We start from the raw sequence: 21,950 nt of genomic DNA, 5'->3' as shown, positions 1-21,950 counted from the left end.
GGGGGGGACCACTGCACATCATGCCAAGTTTTCAGCTAATAGCTCCCCAGGAATTCCTTCTTACTACACTAAAGCTTTAATTCATGCTCGTCACACTTTTTATTTGTTCTTTTTACTCTACAGAAAAGGAAATATGTTGAAAGATTGGTGTTCGCAAAAGCTCCTAAATATTTCATTTGAATGGACCTTTGGCATTTTACTCCAGTCCTCCCCCTCTTCTCACTGTAGCCGTGCTCCCCAAGGAGCGACTCCTCGCGAGGTTAACGTTACGTAATGCTTGTTAAAGATTCAGCAGCTCGCACACGCACCATCACACACAAACACCTACAGTATACGGCGTCTCTCGGGAACGTAACCTGTAAGCTAAATTCATCCCGTCACTTCTATTTATAGGCCCTGCCGAAACGCACACTTGGATACACACATCCTGTTTATGGATGGACATTAACAGTCCATTATTGGGGGGAGGGGGTGGCGGTGGGAGGTTGTGGTTTATTGGAGTTGGAGATGAGGATGAGTAAAGGCTTGCGAGTATTAAAATGCCTATTTACACAACGTGCGTTGCACAAAGACACGCACGGACAAAGCAATCAGCATTATTGAAATTGTCCGACAGACCTGGCTCACCCAGGAACAGAGCAGCAATCATCAGGCTGTCAGATGACAGACCTGACRGGGAGCAGGATTAGGACTCTGTCCTCTGCTCAGCTCTCCCTGCACTCCGCTGTTTAATTATACTATGATCAGTGATAAACGCAGGAGAAATCACAGTCTCAGCCTCACTATGTTGCAGTTCTTTTTCCCCCTTCTGGTTCACAAACACCTTTCTTTAAAATAGACTGAACTGTCAGCCTTGTTCGTGCTTTTTTTGCTGGTTTTCCATAGCAACCRGCTTTGAGCTTTTTATAAATAACCACGTAACGATGAGTAAAAACTCTACAGATCTACTTTATTCATGCCATTGTACTGGAAGTGTAAAGCCATGAGAGGAAGCAATGTGGGCTCTCATTTGTCATGCTAGTTTTGTATAAGCACTGGACGGGTATTATGGTCTGAACGGTGGGATTAGCAYGGTGATTTATACAAAGTGTAGTACACATTGTGAAAGAAAGGTCCAAAAACAAGGCACACTGGGACATTTGTAAAACTACACAAGGATGTAGGARGTGAAGTTGCATAATGGCATCTGTAATGCTAATTAAAATAATAGGATAGAAGTTTAATGAATGAGTTTATAGAATGACACGTACCACAAAGCTTATATGTGAAACAGATCAGATGCAGCGATCTTGTGATAAAAGTCATAATAGTAATAATAAGTGGTGRGAACTTATTAACATGAAGGACTGAAATGATGAGCAGAAAATGTCAGAACAGTGTACAGCCATAGGTTCAAGCACATAGTGTTTAAAGRTTTTTCATCAAGTTCATCTACCTAATCAGTAAACTGTGCTGTAAGCATCTTACCTGCGATCAGATCACTGTTTTAAACTTGTTGTTACTGTTTTTACTGGAGCTACTCTTAAACACCAGGTGTCATTACTRAGAAAATAACATCATTAAACTGTACAGCAGGAACGGCATCAGAAGAAGAGTCGTACAGGAGATACGTTCTTATTTTGTACAAAAATGATTTTGAATTTGCCTTCTTTACTCTTTACTCTTTTAAAWCCTTCTTTTTCACATATTTCATGTCTATGTAAAGTGGAACTGCAATGCTTTGGTCAATTCTTCCTTATTGTAACTCCACAAGCCCCTCTTTCACCTCTTTTCTTAGGTGTCTCAGATCAACTCGTTTTGATGCTGCCTCTTTAAATCCAAACGAGGGGCTTCACATCATTCATGTGAGCGTCTAGTATAACTTGGTTGATTCTCACATTACTATTWAACATAAAGAATCAAGGAACTATTTGTTTGCTAGACCTTTTTTTGTAAATTTGAGCATTTTAATCAATGTGCTTGACGCCCACTGTCCAACTGAATGCTAAATAAGAGTGTTTATGTGTAATTAGAGATGTTTTGATTGATTGATTGATTGATTGATTGATTGATTGATTGATTGATTGATTGATGCCTTTATTGTCTTTGTACGGAGCACAATGAAATTACATTTAAGACATTTACATTGTGTGTTGCTGCACGCATGCTCAGATCTACAGCAGGATTATTTCTGTTCTCTATTTGATGCCGGGGATTCCCAGGCTGCCCCAAACCATGCTGGATGTTTATTATTACGCTGAGAGCAACTCTCTTYTTCCTCTAATACCAGCTTTCAGCCCATCTGTCTCTTTGTGTAGCTCACATTGTCCAGCAGCACACAGATGTGTCACACTTTCACCATCCCCACTGGAGAGATACAAAATGAAACCGATGAAAAAGCATTTTTCAACAGGTGAAAGTTTTGGTCTTTAAAGAAATTTCAAACACTGGTTTATTTTTTCTTACCATTCAAACCTGCATTGCTTCAGAGGAGCTTAATGAAACCTCTGCTAATCAGCTGCCAATGCWTCTTTTGCTAAGTGTTTCCTTTCTAAGATTACATCAACCGGACGTTTTAGGTCAACACTCAAAAGGACACAACAAGACATTTCACCTTGTCTCTACCAGCAAACCCAAGTGTTTCTCAAGCAAAACCAGGCTGTATCGATCCACTCTGGCCTTCCTGTTGTTTCAGCTCGGCGAGCACTGCAGTGGCGGAAATGTCTGAACAAGAGTGAGTGATGTTCAGAGTGATTTAGAACCCTCTCCAGGGTACATGAAGTGGAGGCGATTATGATGGCAGGCATCGAGACAAGAGGGGAACACAACAACTCAGGCTCATTGATCTCAAGGACGTGACCAACTTATTCGACAACACAGACGGCAGCACTGAGACATTTTCATACAAGCTTTGATAGTAATAGYTCTGATAGTGTTGGACACTCAAAATAGGATTATATATTTAACTAATTAAATACGAATGTTTGTATAGCATTCAAATATTGTTCTTAAATGACTTTTTACCGTTGGTTGAACGTTATATTCAAAGTAGGAGTATGAAAGTACAAAAACAAACATGGAACAAGTTTTCACACAATTAACTGTGTGGTTTTACAATAGAAACCTTGTATCTAAAAAAACGCAACTTTTCAGTGAAGTAGATTTGGTAAGGTTTAAAAMCATGCTTTGTTTATACTTTTTAATGAATAGTGATCCATAAAACATAAAATCTTAATTCTTGTTCACCAAAAAAAAAATCATCAACAACATAATTATGACATAGCTGTGATGGATCAATGTAAACTTTTTAAAATATGTTTTCTAAAGAAAATAAATGAATCAAACCCAATAGRGTTTTTTACACAGGTCTACACTATTACTTAATCTTATAAAAGACCAAGTAAAAACCTTTAYTTATATATTAATCTGAGTGCAGTGTGATTGCCATTTTAAAAATATCTATATTATTTTTTGACAAATAAAAWTAAAAGCTTCATTTTGGCCAGACAGTTGAGGATTTGGTCTGCCGACATAMAACTAACATGAAGCCATTTACCAGATATGGATAAGGCACTGAACTAAGGCACAGAGATAAATGCAGGGCAACACAGAAGACCTCCATCCGTTAGCTGTGCTGTGTTGTCACTGCCAACTATGCTTGGCACGCACATTTGAGAACAAATACCCTCTGATGTTTCAGCTCGTCCCAAATGCCAGGCTCCTGTGTGGGAGCCGAGAGACTGATGATGCCTGCAGGGCACGGCCAGAGGAAATCAGAAACATTTGATCCAAGACAGAAGAAGAGATGTCGTCACTGGAGCCTGGCGCACACATGCATGGGCACACACACACACACACACACACACACACAGGCAGTCCTCCACGTTGCAAATATTTTATTCAACCTCATGTACAATTGATAAAAAGCAGCTGCTTTGCACATTAAGATTGCGATATTGTGCATGATTGCTCATAAGCTTGCAACAACAGTAGTTGCATTTTTATTTATTTTTATGTAGACTTAAAATGTTTTGTGCACAGRAAAAGCAACTGAAACTCACAAATCCTGGAGCAGCATGTCTTTGTAAAGAAGCAGGAGTGATGGTTGATAAAGCACCTCCGGCTTACCGTCCCTGTGGGACACCTGCTCTCTTCTTCTCCTCTGATCACATTACTCTCCATCCCACTGAATCATTGAATCAAAGACATGCTGCAGATACATCAACACACCTAGATGAGCAGCTGAGATGGTTTAAAACTCTACATTTGTTCTTCCTTGTYTTAATCGGTGAACATTTAAGTGTGTGCCTCTGTAACATATGCACACGTTTGTTCTTCTATTCTCATGGGGACTTTGCATTGACTTCCATTCATTTACCGGCCATTTTTATAGCATAACCCTGACCCATTGCCCTAAACCTAAGTCCTGAACTTTACCTAAACTCAATTCACATGTTAGTCCTAACCCTAACCCCTGACACCACCAACAATATTTCCCACAAGGGGGACTGGGTTTTTGTCCCTGTAAGGAACAGTGGGTCCTCACCGGGGAAATGGTCAAAAATTGTCCCCACCAGGTAGCAAAAACATGTATGTGTATATATACAGTTTTAAATGTGAAAATCAGCTTTCATCAGTGAACCAAATTACTCAAACCAAACAAAATGACAATCTATAACCATGTTTGATCGAGGTGGCAAAATTCAAAAAATGTTTTTACGCTCACGTGCAGTGGTTTTTGGATTTTCCAAAAGAGTTAATGCATGAAAGGGGAGATGGTTACTTATTTCATGTTTGATTTTAGAACAAAATGGAGACAAATAATGACTGAATTAAAATTTTCCCTGCAGTTTCTATCTCACATACACTTTATTTCTACGCACAATATGGCCTAAACTCACCACCCGCTGATCATTTAAACCCAAACTCATACAGCCCCTTTAAAGGTCCAAATATGTTCTTGAGAAGACACAATGTTTTTGCTTCAGATCTTTGCCATTAATATGAAACAACAAGTAAGACACGTAGGAAATGACAAAGTGAAACTGTAGCTACAGCTCTGGAGCGTTTAGTGCTGTCAGGTCTGCATGCTGATGAGTTGCTTTTACGTTTTTTTTCCTAGAAGTTTCTCACTTGTCAACATTTTTTTATGTATTGATGGTAACACAAAAACATCTCAGAGCCTCACTTGTGATTCTCAAAGTGCTGTTATCAAAGCACAACARGTTCCACAGCGTATCCCATCATGTCTGTTCAAATCCTGCCTCTTGCTCTGCCCAGATTTCGCTCTGTAATATTTTTAGCTGTAAACTCATTTTCTGTTCAGAGCTCCCGCAGTGAAGCCCATGTGCGAAGCGAAGCCATGTAGAAACATGGAGTCTTATTTTCTCTGCTTTAGTTACAGCTTTTTGGTGTTCATGTGTAAAAAAAACAACAACTTTAGATTCTTTCTTTGAAACTCACTTTTAATGGAAAAATACATGATTACGAATTTCAGGCTCAATCTTCAAAAATAATGATAACATAAAAATAATTAAAGTGTCAATCTTCAAAAATAACCAGTGACATTAACATAAACTGTAGATTTTAGACTTCATTCCTTATCTCCACTGCATTTATGGTAGAAATAAGGTATAGGAAGTTATGCAAATAATGTTTAAACAATGTTGCAGAGGTTTCATATCATGTTGTTTTATTTGCATATTATAAGCCTTGCTTATTCTGTTTAATGTTTTTTTTTTCTTGTCTTGACTCAGGTGAGGAACGATCTGACCAGTGAGCTGGAGAAAGCAGACATTCAGATAGCAGACACAGAAAGTTTCTCCAATGATCCTTGTGTCAACGTCAAAAAGCTCAAGGTAGGTAAAGCAGCTTTTATTGGCCTTTTACAGTCCAAAACACTTTTAAYAGAGATATTATTCTTTTCTGATGTTTGAACTGAAACAAAAAAGAAAAACATTGGTGAGTTTAAGAGGAAAGGTGCACTTTTTATATAAAAAAAATACTGTTAGGTTATAAACATAAAAAAAGAACCTGAAATATTCATTCATGAGTCATGATACCAGGACAAAAATGCTGTGATAAAAAAATTGTAAATTGTTTAATTAATTTGAAACTGTAAAAAAATAACAATTGCACATATTTTATCTACAGCTAACATAGTTGCATTTTTAAGCATAGGTTCCTTAGGTTTTGCAGGCAGTGTTGTAGTTGTCATGCATTTTTAAAAGATAGTTCAGATTTTGAAGTAAATCACCCTTTACATGCCTATACTGACAAAAATATATTCCTGCCTTAAGTGCATCAAATTTCACCAGAAGTGCTACAGCTAGCTGCTCCTGTTATGTTATTATTATGTTATATGTGCTTGCAAGCTATCACAGAAATCAAATATTGATGGAATAAGAAGTTAGTAGTGTTTATRAAACAACGTTCACATTAAATATTTGATATTTGAGATGTTTACCGCTGCAATATTCCCTCATAGTCTTGGCCTTGTCCCGACTAGCCATGAGCTCATCAAGTCTTGTGGAATTTTCACTTTAACTCTCAAAAACTGAGGTCATTTGAAAAACTGACTACACTGGCTTATAACCTTTCTATGTCACCCTGCTTTGAAAAATCTGAACTCCAAATAGCTCACGGTGGCTTACATGTGTTTGTAAAGATTGATGCATTTATCATCATCAGGAGAAAAAGCACCGTCAGACAAATCGTGCTGGAGGAGAACAATGGAGAGTTGTAGAAATATGTTTCCCTCCTTAAATATCTGTGGAAAACAGAATGTTCCCCAGATGGAGTGGGTCAATAGAAATATAGAATAAAGCTGAGGAGACAGTGGGATACAGAAGCAACAGAAACATAAGCTTTCCTTCCTAAAATATGTGTGTAATCTGCATGTTAAGGCATGACATTTTAAGCTGACATCACCCATCTTGAATTAATGCTGAATATGCAAATCTCTTGCCTGAAAATCTTTTCAGAAGGTTTGGTAAGAGTGGGTGTGGGCCTCTGACACGCTGTGTGATCCACACATCTGTGAGATTCCAGCTGAAAATTTCAAAATGCAGACAGGCATCTCGGCTGCAGGGCATTGTCACAGCCCTCTCTCTACKTCTCTCTGATGCTTTCTACCTTCTTCTTTTTTTTTTTTTCATTTTCTCCATCTATCCCCGCCTCAAGTTCCCTGAATGTAGTGGGTTAAGAAACATTGATAAAACAAAGACAGGCTTTTCTTTTTTCTACTTGGGATGAGTGCACACAAACTACTTTATTTTCAGTTTTATAACTGTGTTGTTTATTATTTATCAGTTTGTGCATAAAATATCAGTGTTGGCAGACATTTTGTAGACTGAGGTGTTTTAAACTTTTTGGGACTTAGAGGCAGTTCAGGCGGCTTTATTTTACTGGAAAAAAGTTCTGATATTTAAAAYTGACACAATAATATCTAATATGAGGTTATTTTAAACAGCGATTTTTACGTGAAACTTCTGATTGCCTAATTTACCACTCCTCRCCACGTTAAAGGGGACAYGTCATTCAAAATCCACTGTTTTAGCCATTAAATGCATTTTATCTTGTACTTGGAGACAATAGAAGTGCAGAAAATTTGAATTCATCTTCTCCTGGTGGTGCAAAGATATCCTTATATTTTGTTTTGGGAATRCTTTTCAACMCATTCAGTTTTTTCTATTTTTTAAGACAAGTTTTTCATTGTTGACATCTTTTACGCAAGTTGTAAACAAAAAGTTTCTGTGCCACCATATAGTCATAAACCCCTCTATCAAAGCTCTGGAAGCTGGAGGCGCTATATAGAAGGATTTAAAGAGACAGTCTGAAAACGAGTTGATCTGAGACAAACCTCAGAAAACAGGAGGAAAAGGGATTTGTGGAGTTATAATAAAGAGGATTTCAGACCAAAGCATTGCAGTTCCACTTAATATAGACCCAACTGAATGATTTAAATGTGATAAAGAAGGATTTAAAGGCAGGCCATGTCTACTTCAAATGCACGAGTTGTGTTATGGGAACCACAAATCTGTAATCTGGAATGTCCTGTTTAATATGGCCAGGATATCATCACACGGACAATATCTAAGAATAAAATAAACTCAGAACGATTTAGCTTGTCATGTGACCCACATAGAGTCAGCGCCAGATTAATGGCTTGCACTTATAACACCATTAAAAGTTTGCCTATTTTGTAAAAGTATTTTATTGAAACCAATAAAATTGCTAAAGCACCTCTGCTGATCTAAATCCCCAAACAGCACAAAGCTGGAGCAACAGTCTCACACTGAACCGATCTACTGAGCAGGATAGTTCTCATGTTGTTGTTTTTTTTAAATCAGGCAATAAAGTAAAAAAGTGTGGTAATAAGTCATGCGTTTGTCAGTAAAACATTACAAACGTCATTTCATCTGGCATGAGTAAATAACTGTGTTCACAACACGATAGTCACAATGATATAATTAGTGATGTAGAAGCAACAAAGTCTCAATCAAATTTTCATCAAGCTCATAAAAGATCATTAATATTTCTCTGTGTTTAATAAGCCTTATTGGTGCCTTTTGAGGATTATGTGTTAAATATTACTATCACTCATTWATCACAATTATAAAGTTACAAATAACCCTGCTGTTGTGGATAAAGCAGCCCACGCTGCCCTTAACCCTACCTTCTTTGAAAACAGTCATTCTTACATAAAAGCTTGCACAACAAGGGTAATTTGGGAGCTCTTTAGTGCCCCCAGTCTGTCTGTAGAGCACTAACAACACGCTGACTCGTGCCCTTGCCTACAACTATGCGGCCTTCTCRTTCCGTTGCTGGGCAGGCTGGAACTCTCACTGAGACTCTGGCCCTTGGACATAGCTGGAGTCATTTAGGTTAAGTGCCTTTACTTCAGGGAACAGACGTATTACTGAGCCGCCACCGGCATGTCTGTCTCACCCAAATACACATTCACCAACACAGAAAAGAACACAGCAGCACATCCTGACAGAATACCTGACCTATGGGATCCTACCTGAAGATGCTCGTCATTGATCAGAGAGAATTATAGCAACTATTCCTCCAGTTTTTCAGCACAGACTCTGATGAGTAACCAGTACAGAAGTGTTAGGATTAAGATGACAGTGATYAGTTGAGCCCTCTGATCTGAGGATGCATGACATATGGTGGAGTTCTGCCTGGAGCATGACTGAACTGAACTGTATTTGTAATGAGTCTTCACTCTCCAGACAGGTTTTTATCAAATTATCACTGGTGTTTGACCCCGTTTTTCTCTTCTAAGCTTGTCTTTGTGTAATTTTTCTTCATAGTTCAGTTTTTACAAATCCCTCAATGCCTTAGAAACATGTTGTTGTGTGGTTAAAGAAGAGAGGCTGAAAAATTGTGTGTGTGTCCCCTTTAAGACAAAAGATTTCATTAATCACTGGATGCAAGTTAATGAAACTTTTGTTGTTTGATTGAAAAACTACTTTKGTTTTGTCTGGATTAAATTAGAACCTCACAACATCCATCTGCCAGTTCATCCTGTCACATCCAGGCTCACACAGATKCATCAAACTGTTTGTATTTATGCATTTTGATTCTAATCAACACTCGTGTGTGCTTTTTTTGTGCGTGGACATGTTTGGGTCTGCACTCAGTTTTTTTTGCCTGGGTTCGACCTTTGGTTGTTTTTTTTTTACTGTTTACCACCTGCAAACATGCTGAATTCCTACCCAGGGAATCTGAATTATTTACCGAGTCATCACCGAGCCATGTTGTGTCCTGAATCCCCAAGCATATTTGAACTCTCCAGTCTAGTTGGAGTGTAGTTTTATCCCCTGATATACTATGTTTTAATGCATTGCTTTGTTTTATTTACTTCCATTCAAATCCATCAAACGTTGGATCTCTTAATGAGGTTCAAATGTTGAGAAAGCACATGCAACATGGTTTATTCAAGTAGTTCTAATAATTTCACTAAAAGCTTTACATTTTTATTTCRTAGATTTATTTCCTGAATTAAAATTCCCAAATAAAGGTTGTACAGTTTTTGTTGAAATGTATTACCCAAAATGCCTTGCATGCTTTGCAGAAAGGACATAATAAAGCTCTACGGAGAACCACAACAAACAACAAGCAGCTGGTTTGAACTTTCATTACTGACCAATCAGAGCAGACTTGGAGTTAATGTGGTGCACAGTAAAATACAAGTAAAGACATTTTGGAACACTGAACTATAAAAGGAAAATATTGTTTGCTGTTAAACACAATTTATGTTTTATTTTCTTCAGGACAACGATGTGAGRATCATCATTGGTCAGTTTGATGAAAACTTGGCCTCCCAAGTCTTCTGTTGTGTAAGTACTCTATCATACTTATTTAATGTCTTTTTAACTTTATAGGTCCTACCAAGCACAAAAAATACAACACTTGTTTTATGTCTTTAGACTTACCATATAGGATAATGCAAGGATTCAGTGTTCATGTAAGGACACAGATACAAGGAAGGATTGGAATTAAAAACCCTAATCTTCTAACTTACTTTAATCCAAGGTACAGGATTATGGAATGGTCTGGAAGGTGATCTTAAAAATGCTAAATCAATGTATATATTTAAGAGACAGAAAAACAGTTTTTTGAAGAAATATGAAAAGTAAAATGTGAAGCTATTTGATTTGTTGTTTGAGTTGATCTTTTTATTGTTTTTATTTAAATTTTTATTTAGTATTGTTTTGTAAATTATGTTTCGTTTGAATATACTCTGGGTTGAAAGGGGGCAGACAAAATAAGATTTATTCTTCTTCTGCTACTTTTAATTTTAGTTTGATTTGTATACTTTTGGGGGGGTTGTTTATTTTTTGGTTTTTGTTTATTTTTTATTATTATATATAGTATTTTTAATGAATTGAATAAATTTTTGAATTGAATTGAAAACTTGCAGACAAAGATTCAAAGACTGAGCCATTAATTTACTTTGATTKAATTGAGTTGGTGTAATTCCATGAGAGTGAAGGATTGTGGGTGTCCAACAAACTCGGACAGACTTTTGGTGGGCCCTTCATGTAGTKAACGGTGTGTAGCTTTCAGACTCGACACTACTCATGGGTAAAACACTGACTGGGAGAAGTTGACAGGAGCAAATCTATCACCAAAAAGAAAAAAAAACACAAAAATCAGTGAACAAAAAAGGAACATGGGTGGAAAACAGGGGCAGAGCAAGACTTCTTTGTAAGGGGTGGCACAGGTGTATTATTTTTTAGGCCTCATGTAAATATAAATAAAACTACACTGGATCTGAATATTCAAGATGGCCGCCACTGCTGATTTCAAATGTTTATAACTCAGGTATTTTTTGACATATTAGGCTGGAATTTGGTGTGGTCAAAGCTGCAATCAACATAGTACAGTCACATCAAAAATTTAAAATGGCAGCCACATGGCACCCGTCAATGTTTCACAAAGAACTCTTCTTATAGCTCCATGCTATTGCTATGTTACACACTAGCCTTTGCTCTGTTTGTATTAACTGGTTCTTAAACCCACAACTACTGCACGTGTTTGTTGTTTTCTAGTTATTCAGTGGTTCAGAAAAGTTATTTTTCTTCATATAATTCACACTGATAGATTCCCTCTACGCCAAACAACACATCTGCTTGACAAATAGTCTGTTTAGTCTGTTTTTGCTCTAACTGCCCTTTTCAAAAGGCCACATGTGATTCCCACTTCAACTGTCAACCATTTGAGGGTGGCACCTAGGGTGGTCAACAAGGTRCCACTCCTCTGTCTCTGACCCTGGAGGAAAAGCTTCAGTAGATGATCTCYATTATTTCAACGACTTTTGTTTGTTTTGTTTTGTTTTTCACAGATAAGCAGAGCTAAATTGACAAGAACATAAAAAAAATACATATTCTGCATATTTATGAGACTTCCCCCAGTAGGCAACATGCTTTTGCATGTATGTGTGTTTGTATATTTTAGCCTTTAAATGACTGAGCTGATGCTGCTTGTCCTGTCAGTCACTATCTGTCCTAAATCAGAAATGACAATATGTATTAAAAACATTGGGGAGAACACATATAATCCAAAACAATGGCCAGCTTTTCCTGACCTTTTAAATGACAGTCAGGTACAAAAATGCATGTGCTGTTTTATTGCTTCAGCCTTCCTGTTTTCTCTGTTTTCCTGTTCCAGGCGTATAACTTGAACATGTTTGGCAGTAAGTACCAGTGGATCATTCCGGGCTGGTACCAACACAAGTGGTGGGAGCAGGCTAATACCACCAACTGCACGGTCAAGAAGCTTCTCACTGCCATGGAAGGGTACATCAGTGTGGACTTCGAGCCGCTCAGCTCTAGGCCAGTCAAAGGCATCTCTGGCAGGGTGAGGAACACCAGCTGTTCAAATATGAACAAAAGTTGACAAAAATGTGATGTGAGGTCTGAAAACCAGTTTTAACCCTGTTTGTGAGTGAGTTGGTTTATTCAGAATCAAGCTGAACATTAAAAAGATAAAAATAAATGTGGATAAGTATAATATTTAAATCAGAAGCGCTCCCAAGAGAAAACAGAGGCATGCTTTGTCCTTGGTTATTTCAGGGCTAAATCTGTGCATTTTGAGATAATTCTTTGTTTTCTTTTCTAAACTCGTTTAATGTGTTTCAGTGCTGCTCTTGCAGGTTTCCCAGCATGCACAGGGAAATATTTCATCAAACGGTCCGAGACACAAAAGCATGTCTAGTGTTTGATTGCAATAATTAACACATGCCACTCCGTTTTTCATTGTCCTGCTCTGACTTCTGACAACCAGAAGCCATTTTCTGCTGCATGTCAAAAAAAAATAAAATAAAATAAAAATCACATTTTTTACATAGTTGTTAGAAATATAAAACTGTACACTGCTGCAAATACACAATAACTTTTAGAGTCAGGTTAAGACAGAGCTAAAAGGATCAAATGTAAGTAATTTGTAGTTTATAATCTGAATTATTTAAATAAAAAAGTGAAAACTGAGGTATTTTTGATCAAGTTTTTACATCTAATTTATTGTTTTTCTACATTTTTAGAATGAAGTCATTATCATTTCTTTTTATTTTCTAATTTTGTTTTCCTGTGGCTACATTTAGCAGTTTTTTTATTACACAGAAGAGCATCTGTTGGAATTGATTTTGTGAAAATTTACAAACAGTTTCACAACTTTGCTTCCAAAATTCTTTTTTTTTTTTGGTCAGTCGTACATTTTTTAGATTAGAAATTTCAAGGTTACAATAACAATATCTTTCATTAATACTCTACTTCTACTTTCTGTAGAAAAGCTTCATTGTTAAAAAAAAAAAAAAAAAGGTATGAGTAAAGCTTCTTCGTCTCGCTCGCCTTTCAGACCCCCCAGGAGTACGAGATGGAGTATACCAGAGAGCTTCGGCAGAAAGGTGTGGAGGCAAGCAAGTTTCATGGCTTTGCCTACGATGGGATCTGGGTAATTGCTAAAACCTTGACCCGAGTGATGGAGCTGCTGCGGATCAAACAAAGGCAGAACACCTACCACAACTTCACAGTCGATGACCGGGATGTAGGAAAAATGGTTCTGAATGTGATGAATGAGACGAACTTYAATGGTGTAACGGTAAGTCAGACAGTTTAGTTTTCCTCAAAAGCATTTCTTGTAGGAATTCACATCGCCCACTGCCCTTCAGAGGTTTCAACTAAAATCATCRTATAATGATAAATGATGGAGTTCAGCTATTTTTGATTAAACCTTGAAAATATTACACACAACTTTAACCTCTTATTTTAAGTTGTTAATGACTAGCTACTACCACATCAAGTTTTGACTCCATAAACACTTTTCCTTTTTAGTCCTTTTAAACCCATACGTGTACTTCTACTCATGTAATTAATACTTCAAACACTTCTGTTTAAATTAGATGAGTTTTAAACCTGTTTTACATTAACAAGCTGTGCTCAGACATCTTTAATTTGGTTGACTATAAAATATAATCAGATTGTAGATGTAGATTATTCGTTTCTGCTAATTGTATTAAAATCTAACCAGTGCTTTATTAAATATTTGCAACAAGACAGAGACACAAACATACAGACATGAGCAAAAATGTTATTACCTGTACTTTGGAGTCTCATGATTTCAGATCATTTCAAACACCGGTGCACATACAGACAGGATCAAACACAGTGTCCCAATGCTGATCAAGTTGGGGTCTTGTAAAATGAGCTTTCAACAGTCCAAATGTAAACACTTAAAGTAAACTATTTTTTGTGTGGAGTGGGTAAATGTCACAGCAACACACAGAGGAATGAGTGCTCAGTAAACTGGACTCTTGTTTGCAGAGGTTACCTACTCATCCGTGGGTCTGAATGAAGCCTAAAGTGATGTCATTTAGTGCAACAGACTCACTTCACTGCATTTAAGATTGATCCTAGTGGCAAAGCTAAAAGCTGTTTATGCACTGTGTGTGTGTGTGTAGGTGTGTGTGTGCTTGTGTGCATGAATGGGTGTTCTTACTCTCTCTATTTCTTCCTATTGAGCCGTTTGAGGATATCTCCTGTTTCTCTGTAATGGCCACTCTGTTATTAGAGGAAATGCCTGCTGCTCCCAGCCTGAGCAGCCAKTTGGCATGGGGAGGTTGTGCACTACATCAGGACATTACTTACATTCTATTGTCCTCATATTCAAACCCAGTTAACAAGTAATTAGTTCCAACTGCAGCTGGTAATGAAAAAATAAAGAGAGTCACACAAAAGGGCAAAACAAATTGATAGAAAACACCTCCATTTAAAAATGTGGGTTCAGACCTTTTGTRAGGAGGTTCTGCAAACAAGTTGTGAACAATTAATATCTTACCTGTGGTGGATTGCACTTTTGATGACCTGAGTTTGGAATAATTGTTTAATTCATAATGAGAGTGTTTTTTTATTTTTTATTTTTATTGTCAAAAGCATAAAATTTCAGAGCAGTTCTTGCAGTTATTAAAACCTCCATTTCATTTCCTTTATTTATACAGGTTAATCTTGTTGAAACAAAATTGTCTCATTTGCAAGAGAGACCTGTTATACAGAAAAAAAAACTGTTAAAATATTCATACAAAAATATACATTTCAATAAAATAACATTGTAATAAATTCAAACAAAAGCTGTCCTAACTTTAAAAATAACCAAAAAAATAAATAAATAAACAGGAATAAGTGTTGAACTAATGTTACTATTATTTTTTCACTTCTATTATTGCCTGCTGCCTAAGATAATGTTTTTCTCCCCTCTGTGTGTGTATGTTTAAGTTTGCCTGTCTATAGCATAAGCAAAATATTTTATGAAGTACTGGATGATTTTTAGTGAAACTCTGCAAGTAATTCTTGGACATATTTTATCTACAACTTAGCAGTCTTTTCTACAGCTTAATACCTTTTGTTGTCAACACATTTCAGGAATGGCTGCCACCAATAATTGACCTTATCCAGCAATTTTCATAGAAAACTTTACAGATGTTGATCTCAGTTTGATGTGGTCGCAGCTAAGAGTCGACCTCAACACATAAACCCAGAAAAAACACAACAAGGATTTTTGTCATTTCTCATCATTGGCTGATTGGATGATATGCATGCCCTCAGACAGTGGTGGGYAGCACTAATTTAAAAATTAGTACCGCTAGCCCTAAAACACTAACTCAAATATTTAGGTCCCCTAATTCTAAAGCACTAATGCACTAAAGTTTTAGCAAAAGCTAATTCTAAAGCACTAATAACCCAGTCAAYCCATGAAAATTATTCARYAGACAACACGAGTCACATATTGCCATGTTGCTCTCTTAATACTTTTGACGTCACCTAGTGCAGTGATTCCCAACCAGGGGTATGTGTACCCCTTGGCAAGGCAACGTATTTATCTTAATGTTTAATTTGAGTTGAAAAGAATAAAATGTCTGAGAATTAAATGTTCTAGGGCATTAAATAAATAATTTTAATTTAATAATCAGTTGTAGTACATTACAGTTTTGGAGAATTATCATAATGTTTGACAGTGGGGGTACGAGTGATTTGACAAAATGACTCAGGGGGTACACACGTCTAAAAAGTTTGGGAACCACCGATCTAGTGGATAAGTGACACATGAACAAAATGTGTGACGGCTTTCACTGTCAGCTGTTAACTTTAACATTGATCAATAACATGTATAAACCTCAGTTAGTGCTGTAAATTTAGCCTATAAATTTAGCAAGTGCTAATCCACTAATAAATTTTAAAATTAGCAAAAGCCCTAAATCACTAATCAGGAAATTAGGTCYCCTATTAGTGCTTCAGTGCTTTAGGGGAACCGTGCCCAACACTGCCCTCAGAGAATGCTAGGACTTTAATTTAATCTTAAAATTTACATAATAAGTACTGATGTTGCTGTTGTTATTTAGAGTAAGTTTGTTGTCACAAATAAGTGATGTAAATATGTTACCAGACTGAAAGCAGTAGGGCACTGTTTGCAAGCGGTTAACACAGGCTGTGCTGCTGCAGCACGCCGAGCATCCCATACATCAAACATAACCTGTCTGTTCAAGCTGTTTAAACTACACGATTCCTATCTTGCCCTCTGTCATATTCATGCCATACACATGCAGATTATTGTGTCAAGTAGCTACATTTATTACATAATGATTCAACAGGAGCAATTTTAAATTTAGTGAGTTATGCACATAATAAACAATGTTAAACAGTGGCATTGCTATATAATTAAACGTGTTTTTGTTCCTGAAGCTTTAAGCTCTCCCAACTATTATAGCTGTTCTTTTTAAGGGATTACATGAAATACGACTTAGTGCATAGAAACTTCCACCCACACATGACAAAGACTGGAGGAGGCAATTTCCCTTCCAGCCATGCTCCATACATCTTTTATGCTATTTTAAAATTCTGATTTCAAAAGCAGCTGTTACGCAACTCGCTCGCCTTGCTCGGGGATTAAATGACTTGTAGTTTGACTAAATTCACCCGCGTKCAGGCAGATGTGTGAAGACGAATTCTTGGCTTAAAGGTGGCGTGCGCACGTTGCTGAACGTTATGTGTGCCTTCTTTGGTGTCAGGTTTTTTTTTTCTGTTGCGCAAAAAACATGTTAAAGAAAAAGAAAACGCACTGCTTGTGTGTTGATCTSTGCCTTACTGCTGAATCAGTCACTGCAGCAGGAGAGTGATCACTGAGAGTATCGATCCGGTGGCTGTCACAGTCACAGAGGAACAGATTGGTTGGAGAACTTCCAGGGCGAGGAGAGCTGCTGGAGCCACAGAAAGCTATTTTCTGAAGAGAAACGCCTCATCAGAATGTCACCATCATGTTTTTGCTTCATGCTGCCTTTTTTTTTGAAAATCTGCAGTCTGTTTTTTTTTTCCTCTTTAAATCTGAGCTCTTATCTGTGTGTGCATCCCAGTTAAACTGGCATCAGCCGTTTCAGGAATCTGAAACCCTGAAAACCCAGAGGATGTAACACCTGCAGCTCACACAGTTACATCTCATTTGACCCCAGCACTCCTGTCACTGCCWGTATTCTCACACTCACTGACAAAGTGAGAGCTGGCCACCTCCTCCATCTTTACTTGAGAAAGACACCTTCTCTCTCACACACGTGCCTAAACACAATAATTGCTCCTTCAGCCGTCGCTTTATTCTTACTGAAAGTCCTTTGAATGCAGGGATGCCTGTCTAAGTGATTCTTACCTCTGGCTTCACAATAAGCTTTTCAAAAGATAGTTTGGATTTTCTGAAGTATTGTTCTGTAAGGTTTATACGAAAAATTATCATTAGCAAGCGTATCAGTTCATGCAAAAATATACATCTTTACACTGCCGTACATTTTTCTTTTCTTTTTATTTCMGTATTTATTTCACTCATCCAATTTTAAAATCTTTGCCACTGAGCATCGCAAACAATTCTGTCTGTTAGCAAAATATGTCATGACTCAATGCACAGATTAAAGAAAAACTCTCAGAAATTATTTATTTGATGCACATCTACAAACCGTTACGTTCTGGAGTTAGTCCCAAGTAAGATGGCCACCACAGCTAATCAAAGTTAGCCAACACGAAAATAGCTATAACTCTATTATTTGAATAGATATTGAGATAACAGATTTGATGTGGTAGTAGTTGAGAGTCCTCCTTAGGTCATACTCTAAGCTCACAAGATCTCACAAAATTGTATCRATTTAGCATAAAAACATTTTCAAGCTTTGACTAAAACAGCTATAACACCATCATTTCCTATTATAAGAGGTTCTTAGTTTAAAAGTCTGGCATAAAACATGGCGAGCAATTTGTATTCCTCAAATTAATGCAAGGTCTTAAATTTTAATATTTTAATACTGTTTGCCTAACTTGTTTTTTGTTGATTTGAAGGACACAGAACGTAGCGAATCTAATGTAGGAACAGAACATATGAGGCCACTCTGAAACTAGTATATATGCAGGAGGAATTATAACGACTTCGAGTCAAGTTCCCATGAATCCTCTGACCCCCATTAAACACCACAGTCATCGCCATGTAATACAAATAAGCTAAACGAAAGAGRGGGGTCTCTGCAACAAACACTTAAGGCGTGATGTGTTGTGCATCACTAATGTAATAGGCGGCATCAGAGGCCGTCTTCTCCTGGGAGAAACTCACTTATGTATGCATTATCTGTGACACACGCAAGTATGATAACACATTAAGTGCGCACACACACGCCGCTCAGACTAACATCAAAGATGCCACACAAAGACTGGGATTCAAAGAGAGGGGTGGGATCCACTCCGCCACTTCAAAGCGGGCCGTTTTTAAGAGAAAATCGGCTCTCCGGCGTCCCCTCCACTTCCCCTCAGCTATCTCCGAACCAGTCGCCGCAAACTATCTATCTGCCCGCGTGCTTGCCTCTCACCTGTTTTGTTAGCCAACAGCTGATATGTAAACCCAGTTAAATGCGTAATTAAGGAGCTCCGTGAGCAGATGGTGGGCTGAATTAATTGAAGACTCGTGGTAGATGTGAGTAAGAAAGGATGGAGTGGGACAGGGGGAGGGGGGAGATAAGGTGACTGAAGCACGATTGTTTCCAAAACGTTTCAAGAGGTTGCCAACAGTTCAGATGCTTTTTTTCTTTTTGTGTATTTTTGCCAGAAGCTCCCGGGCTAAAAATTGCTCTCTTTTTTTTGTTTGCCTCCTGTAAAGTTTTTGTCGTTATTTTCTCCCTCATGGAGAGCTGGTTTAACCTGTATACTTCTATCAGCGATAAGGCATAAAAGGTTCCCTTAAATCTCAGTGACTCAGGCTGACGACGGTTCCTGACCAGCTGTGAGAACCGCTAACTGAACTGCTATTTCAACCACTTCCAACTCTGATTCAAACCTGCACTTTCCAGAGCCTGGATTTGTTGTCCTCGCCTCACTGGTGTAGCTCCAAGGATGAATTGGCTGAAGAATAATTGTGTTTACTTCTATAAACAGATCAATTTTGGCCAAATGAGATGCAGTGTGCCTCTTTTTCTGTCATCACTGTTAGGAAAACACCGCATAAATTCAAATCAACTCATATCGATTGATTTTACCGYACAGCTTCCTCAACAGAATGTGTTGCATTTAAATCTTTAAAGGTGTGGGATACTCCAGGGCAATGATGAAAACATTTGTTTTGCTCGTGTTTTTCAGGGTCAAGTCATGTTCCGTAATGGAGAGAGGATGGGCACAATCAAATTTAACCAGTTTCAAGGTACTCCGCTCCTCATTAAGCTCACTATGTTTTGTCCTGTTTTCCATAACCGTGCTGCAGCCTTGACTGCTTTGTTTTCTACCTTTTTTTTAAAACTCGATTTGTCTCAGCTGGAAATTGTTGCCATAACATTGCAAACAGATTACGTGTGCGGCGCAGTGGATGTACCCTCGATAAATCATGACTAAAAAGCCCTCCGAAAAGCTAATGCAGGTCACAGCCTGAAACTTTTCAAGCTTTCAAAGTCAAATGCTTTACTCTCACATTCATCTTGCTCATTGTGGAGGAGGACTCACATGGCTGTGGTGTTGGTTGTCATTAAAAGACACATTTKTCCTCAGTGTCTGCTCTGGGGTGAAAGTTTTTGGGCACCACTTTACATTAAGGCTCCCCTTATAKATGACTTWAAAAGAGTTTATAGATAGGTTATTATTTCATCTGTAAACACTTTWTAGATCATTAATAAATGTTTATTATGCAATAATTAAGGACGAGAAAGAGACAAAACTGTCTGGTTTCTTACTAAATAATGAAACAAATCTGTTCACTTACATATTACATCTAAAGGTGCTTATTTAAAGGAGACCAATTATGGGTCCTAGAAATTTTTATGGTATGTCTGTGGGCTACCCAGATCATGTTCATTCARTTTAATGCACAAAATAATTCTCAGATAATAAAATTTCCCATTTTCTAGTTCTGCCTGCTCTGACTTCTGTTCAGAAGAGCTGTTTATGTTAATGAGCTCTGTTGGTNGTAAACACTTTATAGATCATTAATAAATGTTTATTATGCAATAATTAAGGACGAGAAAGAGACAAAACTGTCTGGTTTCTTACTAAATAATGAAACAAATCTGTTCACCTACATATTACATCTAAAGGTACTTATTTAAAGGAGACCAATTATGGGTCCTAGAAATTTTAATGGTATGTCTGTGGGCTACCCAGATCATGTTCATTCAATTTAATGCACAAAATAATTCTCAGATAATAAAATTTCCCATTTTCTAGTTCTGCCTGCTCTGACTTCTGTTCAGAAGAGCTGTTTATGTTAATGAGCTCTGTTGGTAACGCCCTCCAAAAATCTGTTGACATTAACTCCACCCTCCAAAGCCAGAGTTTATGTTAGCATGGCTAATAACAGCAGAAACTCCGTTGTACAACCGTATGAGAGACCCAGAGGCAGAGTCGTGGTCGCAGCTTCTTTTTATTTTCTCCCCGTCCTCTGCTCTGCGCTCACTCTGCATGCTGTTACCAGAGCAGGGAGCAGCAGCGGTCAAAATACCTCAGAAACTCTAACAAATATGCTTTAACAAGGCTTTAATAAGCTAAACTATAGAGGTACATGAGAAAACGTGTTCATAACGAATGAAAATAAATAATTAAATTGTATCCATGCTGATCTCAAACCCTGGTCTCCCACTCTTTGGTCTAACACTCTACCCATTGCCATATTGGAGGCCTTTTGTGAAATGAGCTGAGCATTGCACAATAACAATGACGGCTTTTTATACTGAGGAGGAGGAGCTTCACCCGGGGGCTGCTAGGTAAGAGGCTGAACGCAGGTTCTGGTGGGTTGTCGTACGGCTTGTGACATCACAAAATGACGGAAGTATAAAACTTGTCATTAATATACATTATAAATACATTTACTTACAGTAAATATGCCCCTGGATGCATTTTTTTTTTGGTCCTAGGACTATTTTTTAAGAAGTACATACCCAAAGTTGAGTAAAAAAAACCTTTAAAAAGTGAATTTTGCATAACAGGTCCCCTTTAAACATTTCAGACTAGGTTACTACATTGTAAGTGCAATAACAATAAGAAACACATATTATTATTACATTTTGTTATATTAATATTGTACTATATTACTACATTGTAAATATCCACAACTGTCAAAGGGAGACTTATCATAAAGTGTAATACAGTACATTATTTATAAATAACAAATAAACATTTATAAATGCCAAAAGTTAGTCTTAAATGGAGGAAAATATCACCATTTTTAAAATTTCATGTTGATGATCAATATTTGAAATTATTGTTCAAACATGTAATGGTCAACAATGTTGATGTATCAAAAAAGTAAAAAAGCGCCATATTAACATACCAAATAATCCAACCCTCTCTAAAATAGTGTACAGTTTTACACTTTGCAATAAGGATCCCTTAATATTTGTGGATATTTATAATGCAGTTATACAGTACAATATTAAATGTAAAATATGTGTTTCCAAAGCATTA

The 21,950-nt window shown here is 37.3% G+C and overlaps 1 protein-coding gene across 1 annotated transcript in view; it reads left to right on the top strand.

The window, feature by feature from the left end:
• The window catches only part of gabbr2 (gamma-aminobutyric acid (GABA) B receptor, 2), a 208,860-nt gene that overhangs the window by 119,266 nt on the left and 67,644 nt on the right, over window positions 1-21,950 (top strand). The window contains exons 4-8 of the mRNA XM_014005665.1: window positions 5,736-5,837; window positions 10,263-10,328; window positions 12,163-12,351; window positions 13,348-13,590; window positions 19,641-19,701. Of these exons, the coding sequence (XP_013861119.1) occupies window positions 5,736-5,837; window positions 10,263-10,328; window positions 12,163-12,351; window positions 13,348-13,590; window positions 19,641-19,701 (661 nt within the window). The remainder of the gene's footprint in view (window positions 1-5,735; window positions 5,838-10,262; window positions 10,329-12,162; window positions 12,352-13,347; window positions 13,591-19,640; window positions 19,702-21,950) is intronic.

This window comes from Austrofundulus limnaeus, unplaced genomic scaffold (genome assembly GCF_001266775.1).
Source record: "Austrofundulus limnaeus strain Quisiro unplaced genomic scaffold, Austrofundulus_limnaeus-1.0 Scaffold32, whole genome shotgun sequence".
In the NCBI taxonomy this organism is placed as follows: Eukaryota; Metazoa; Chordata; class Actinopteri; order Cyprinodontiformes; family Rivulidae; genus Austrofundulus; species Austrofundulus limnaeus.
Note: the sequence above shows the minus strand (reverse complement) of the source record. Positions and strands in the feature narration are given on the sequence as shown.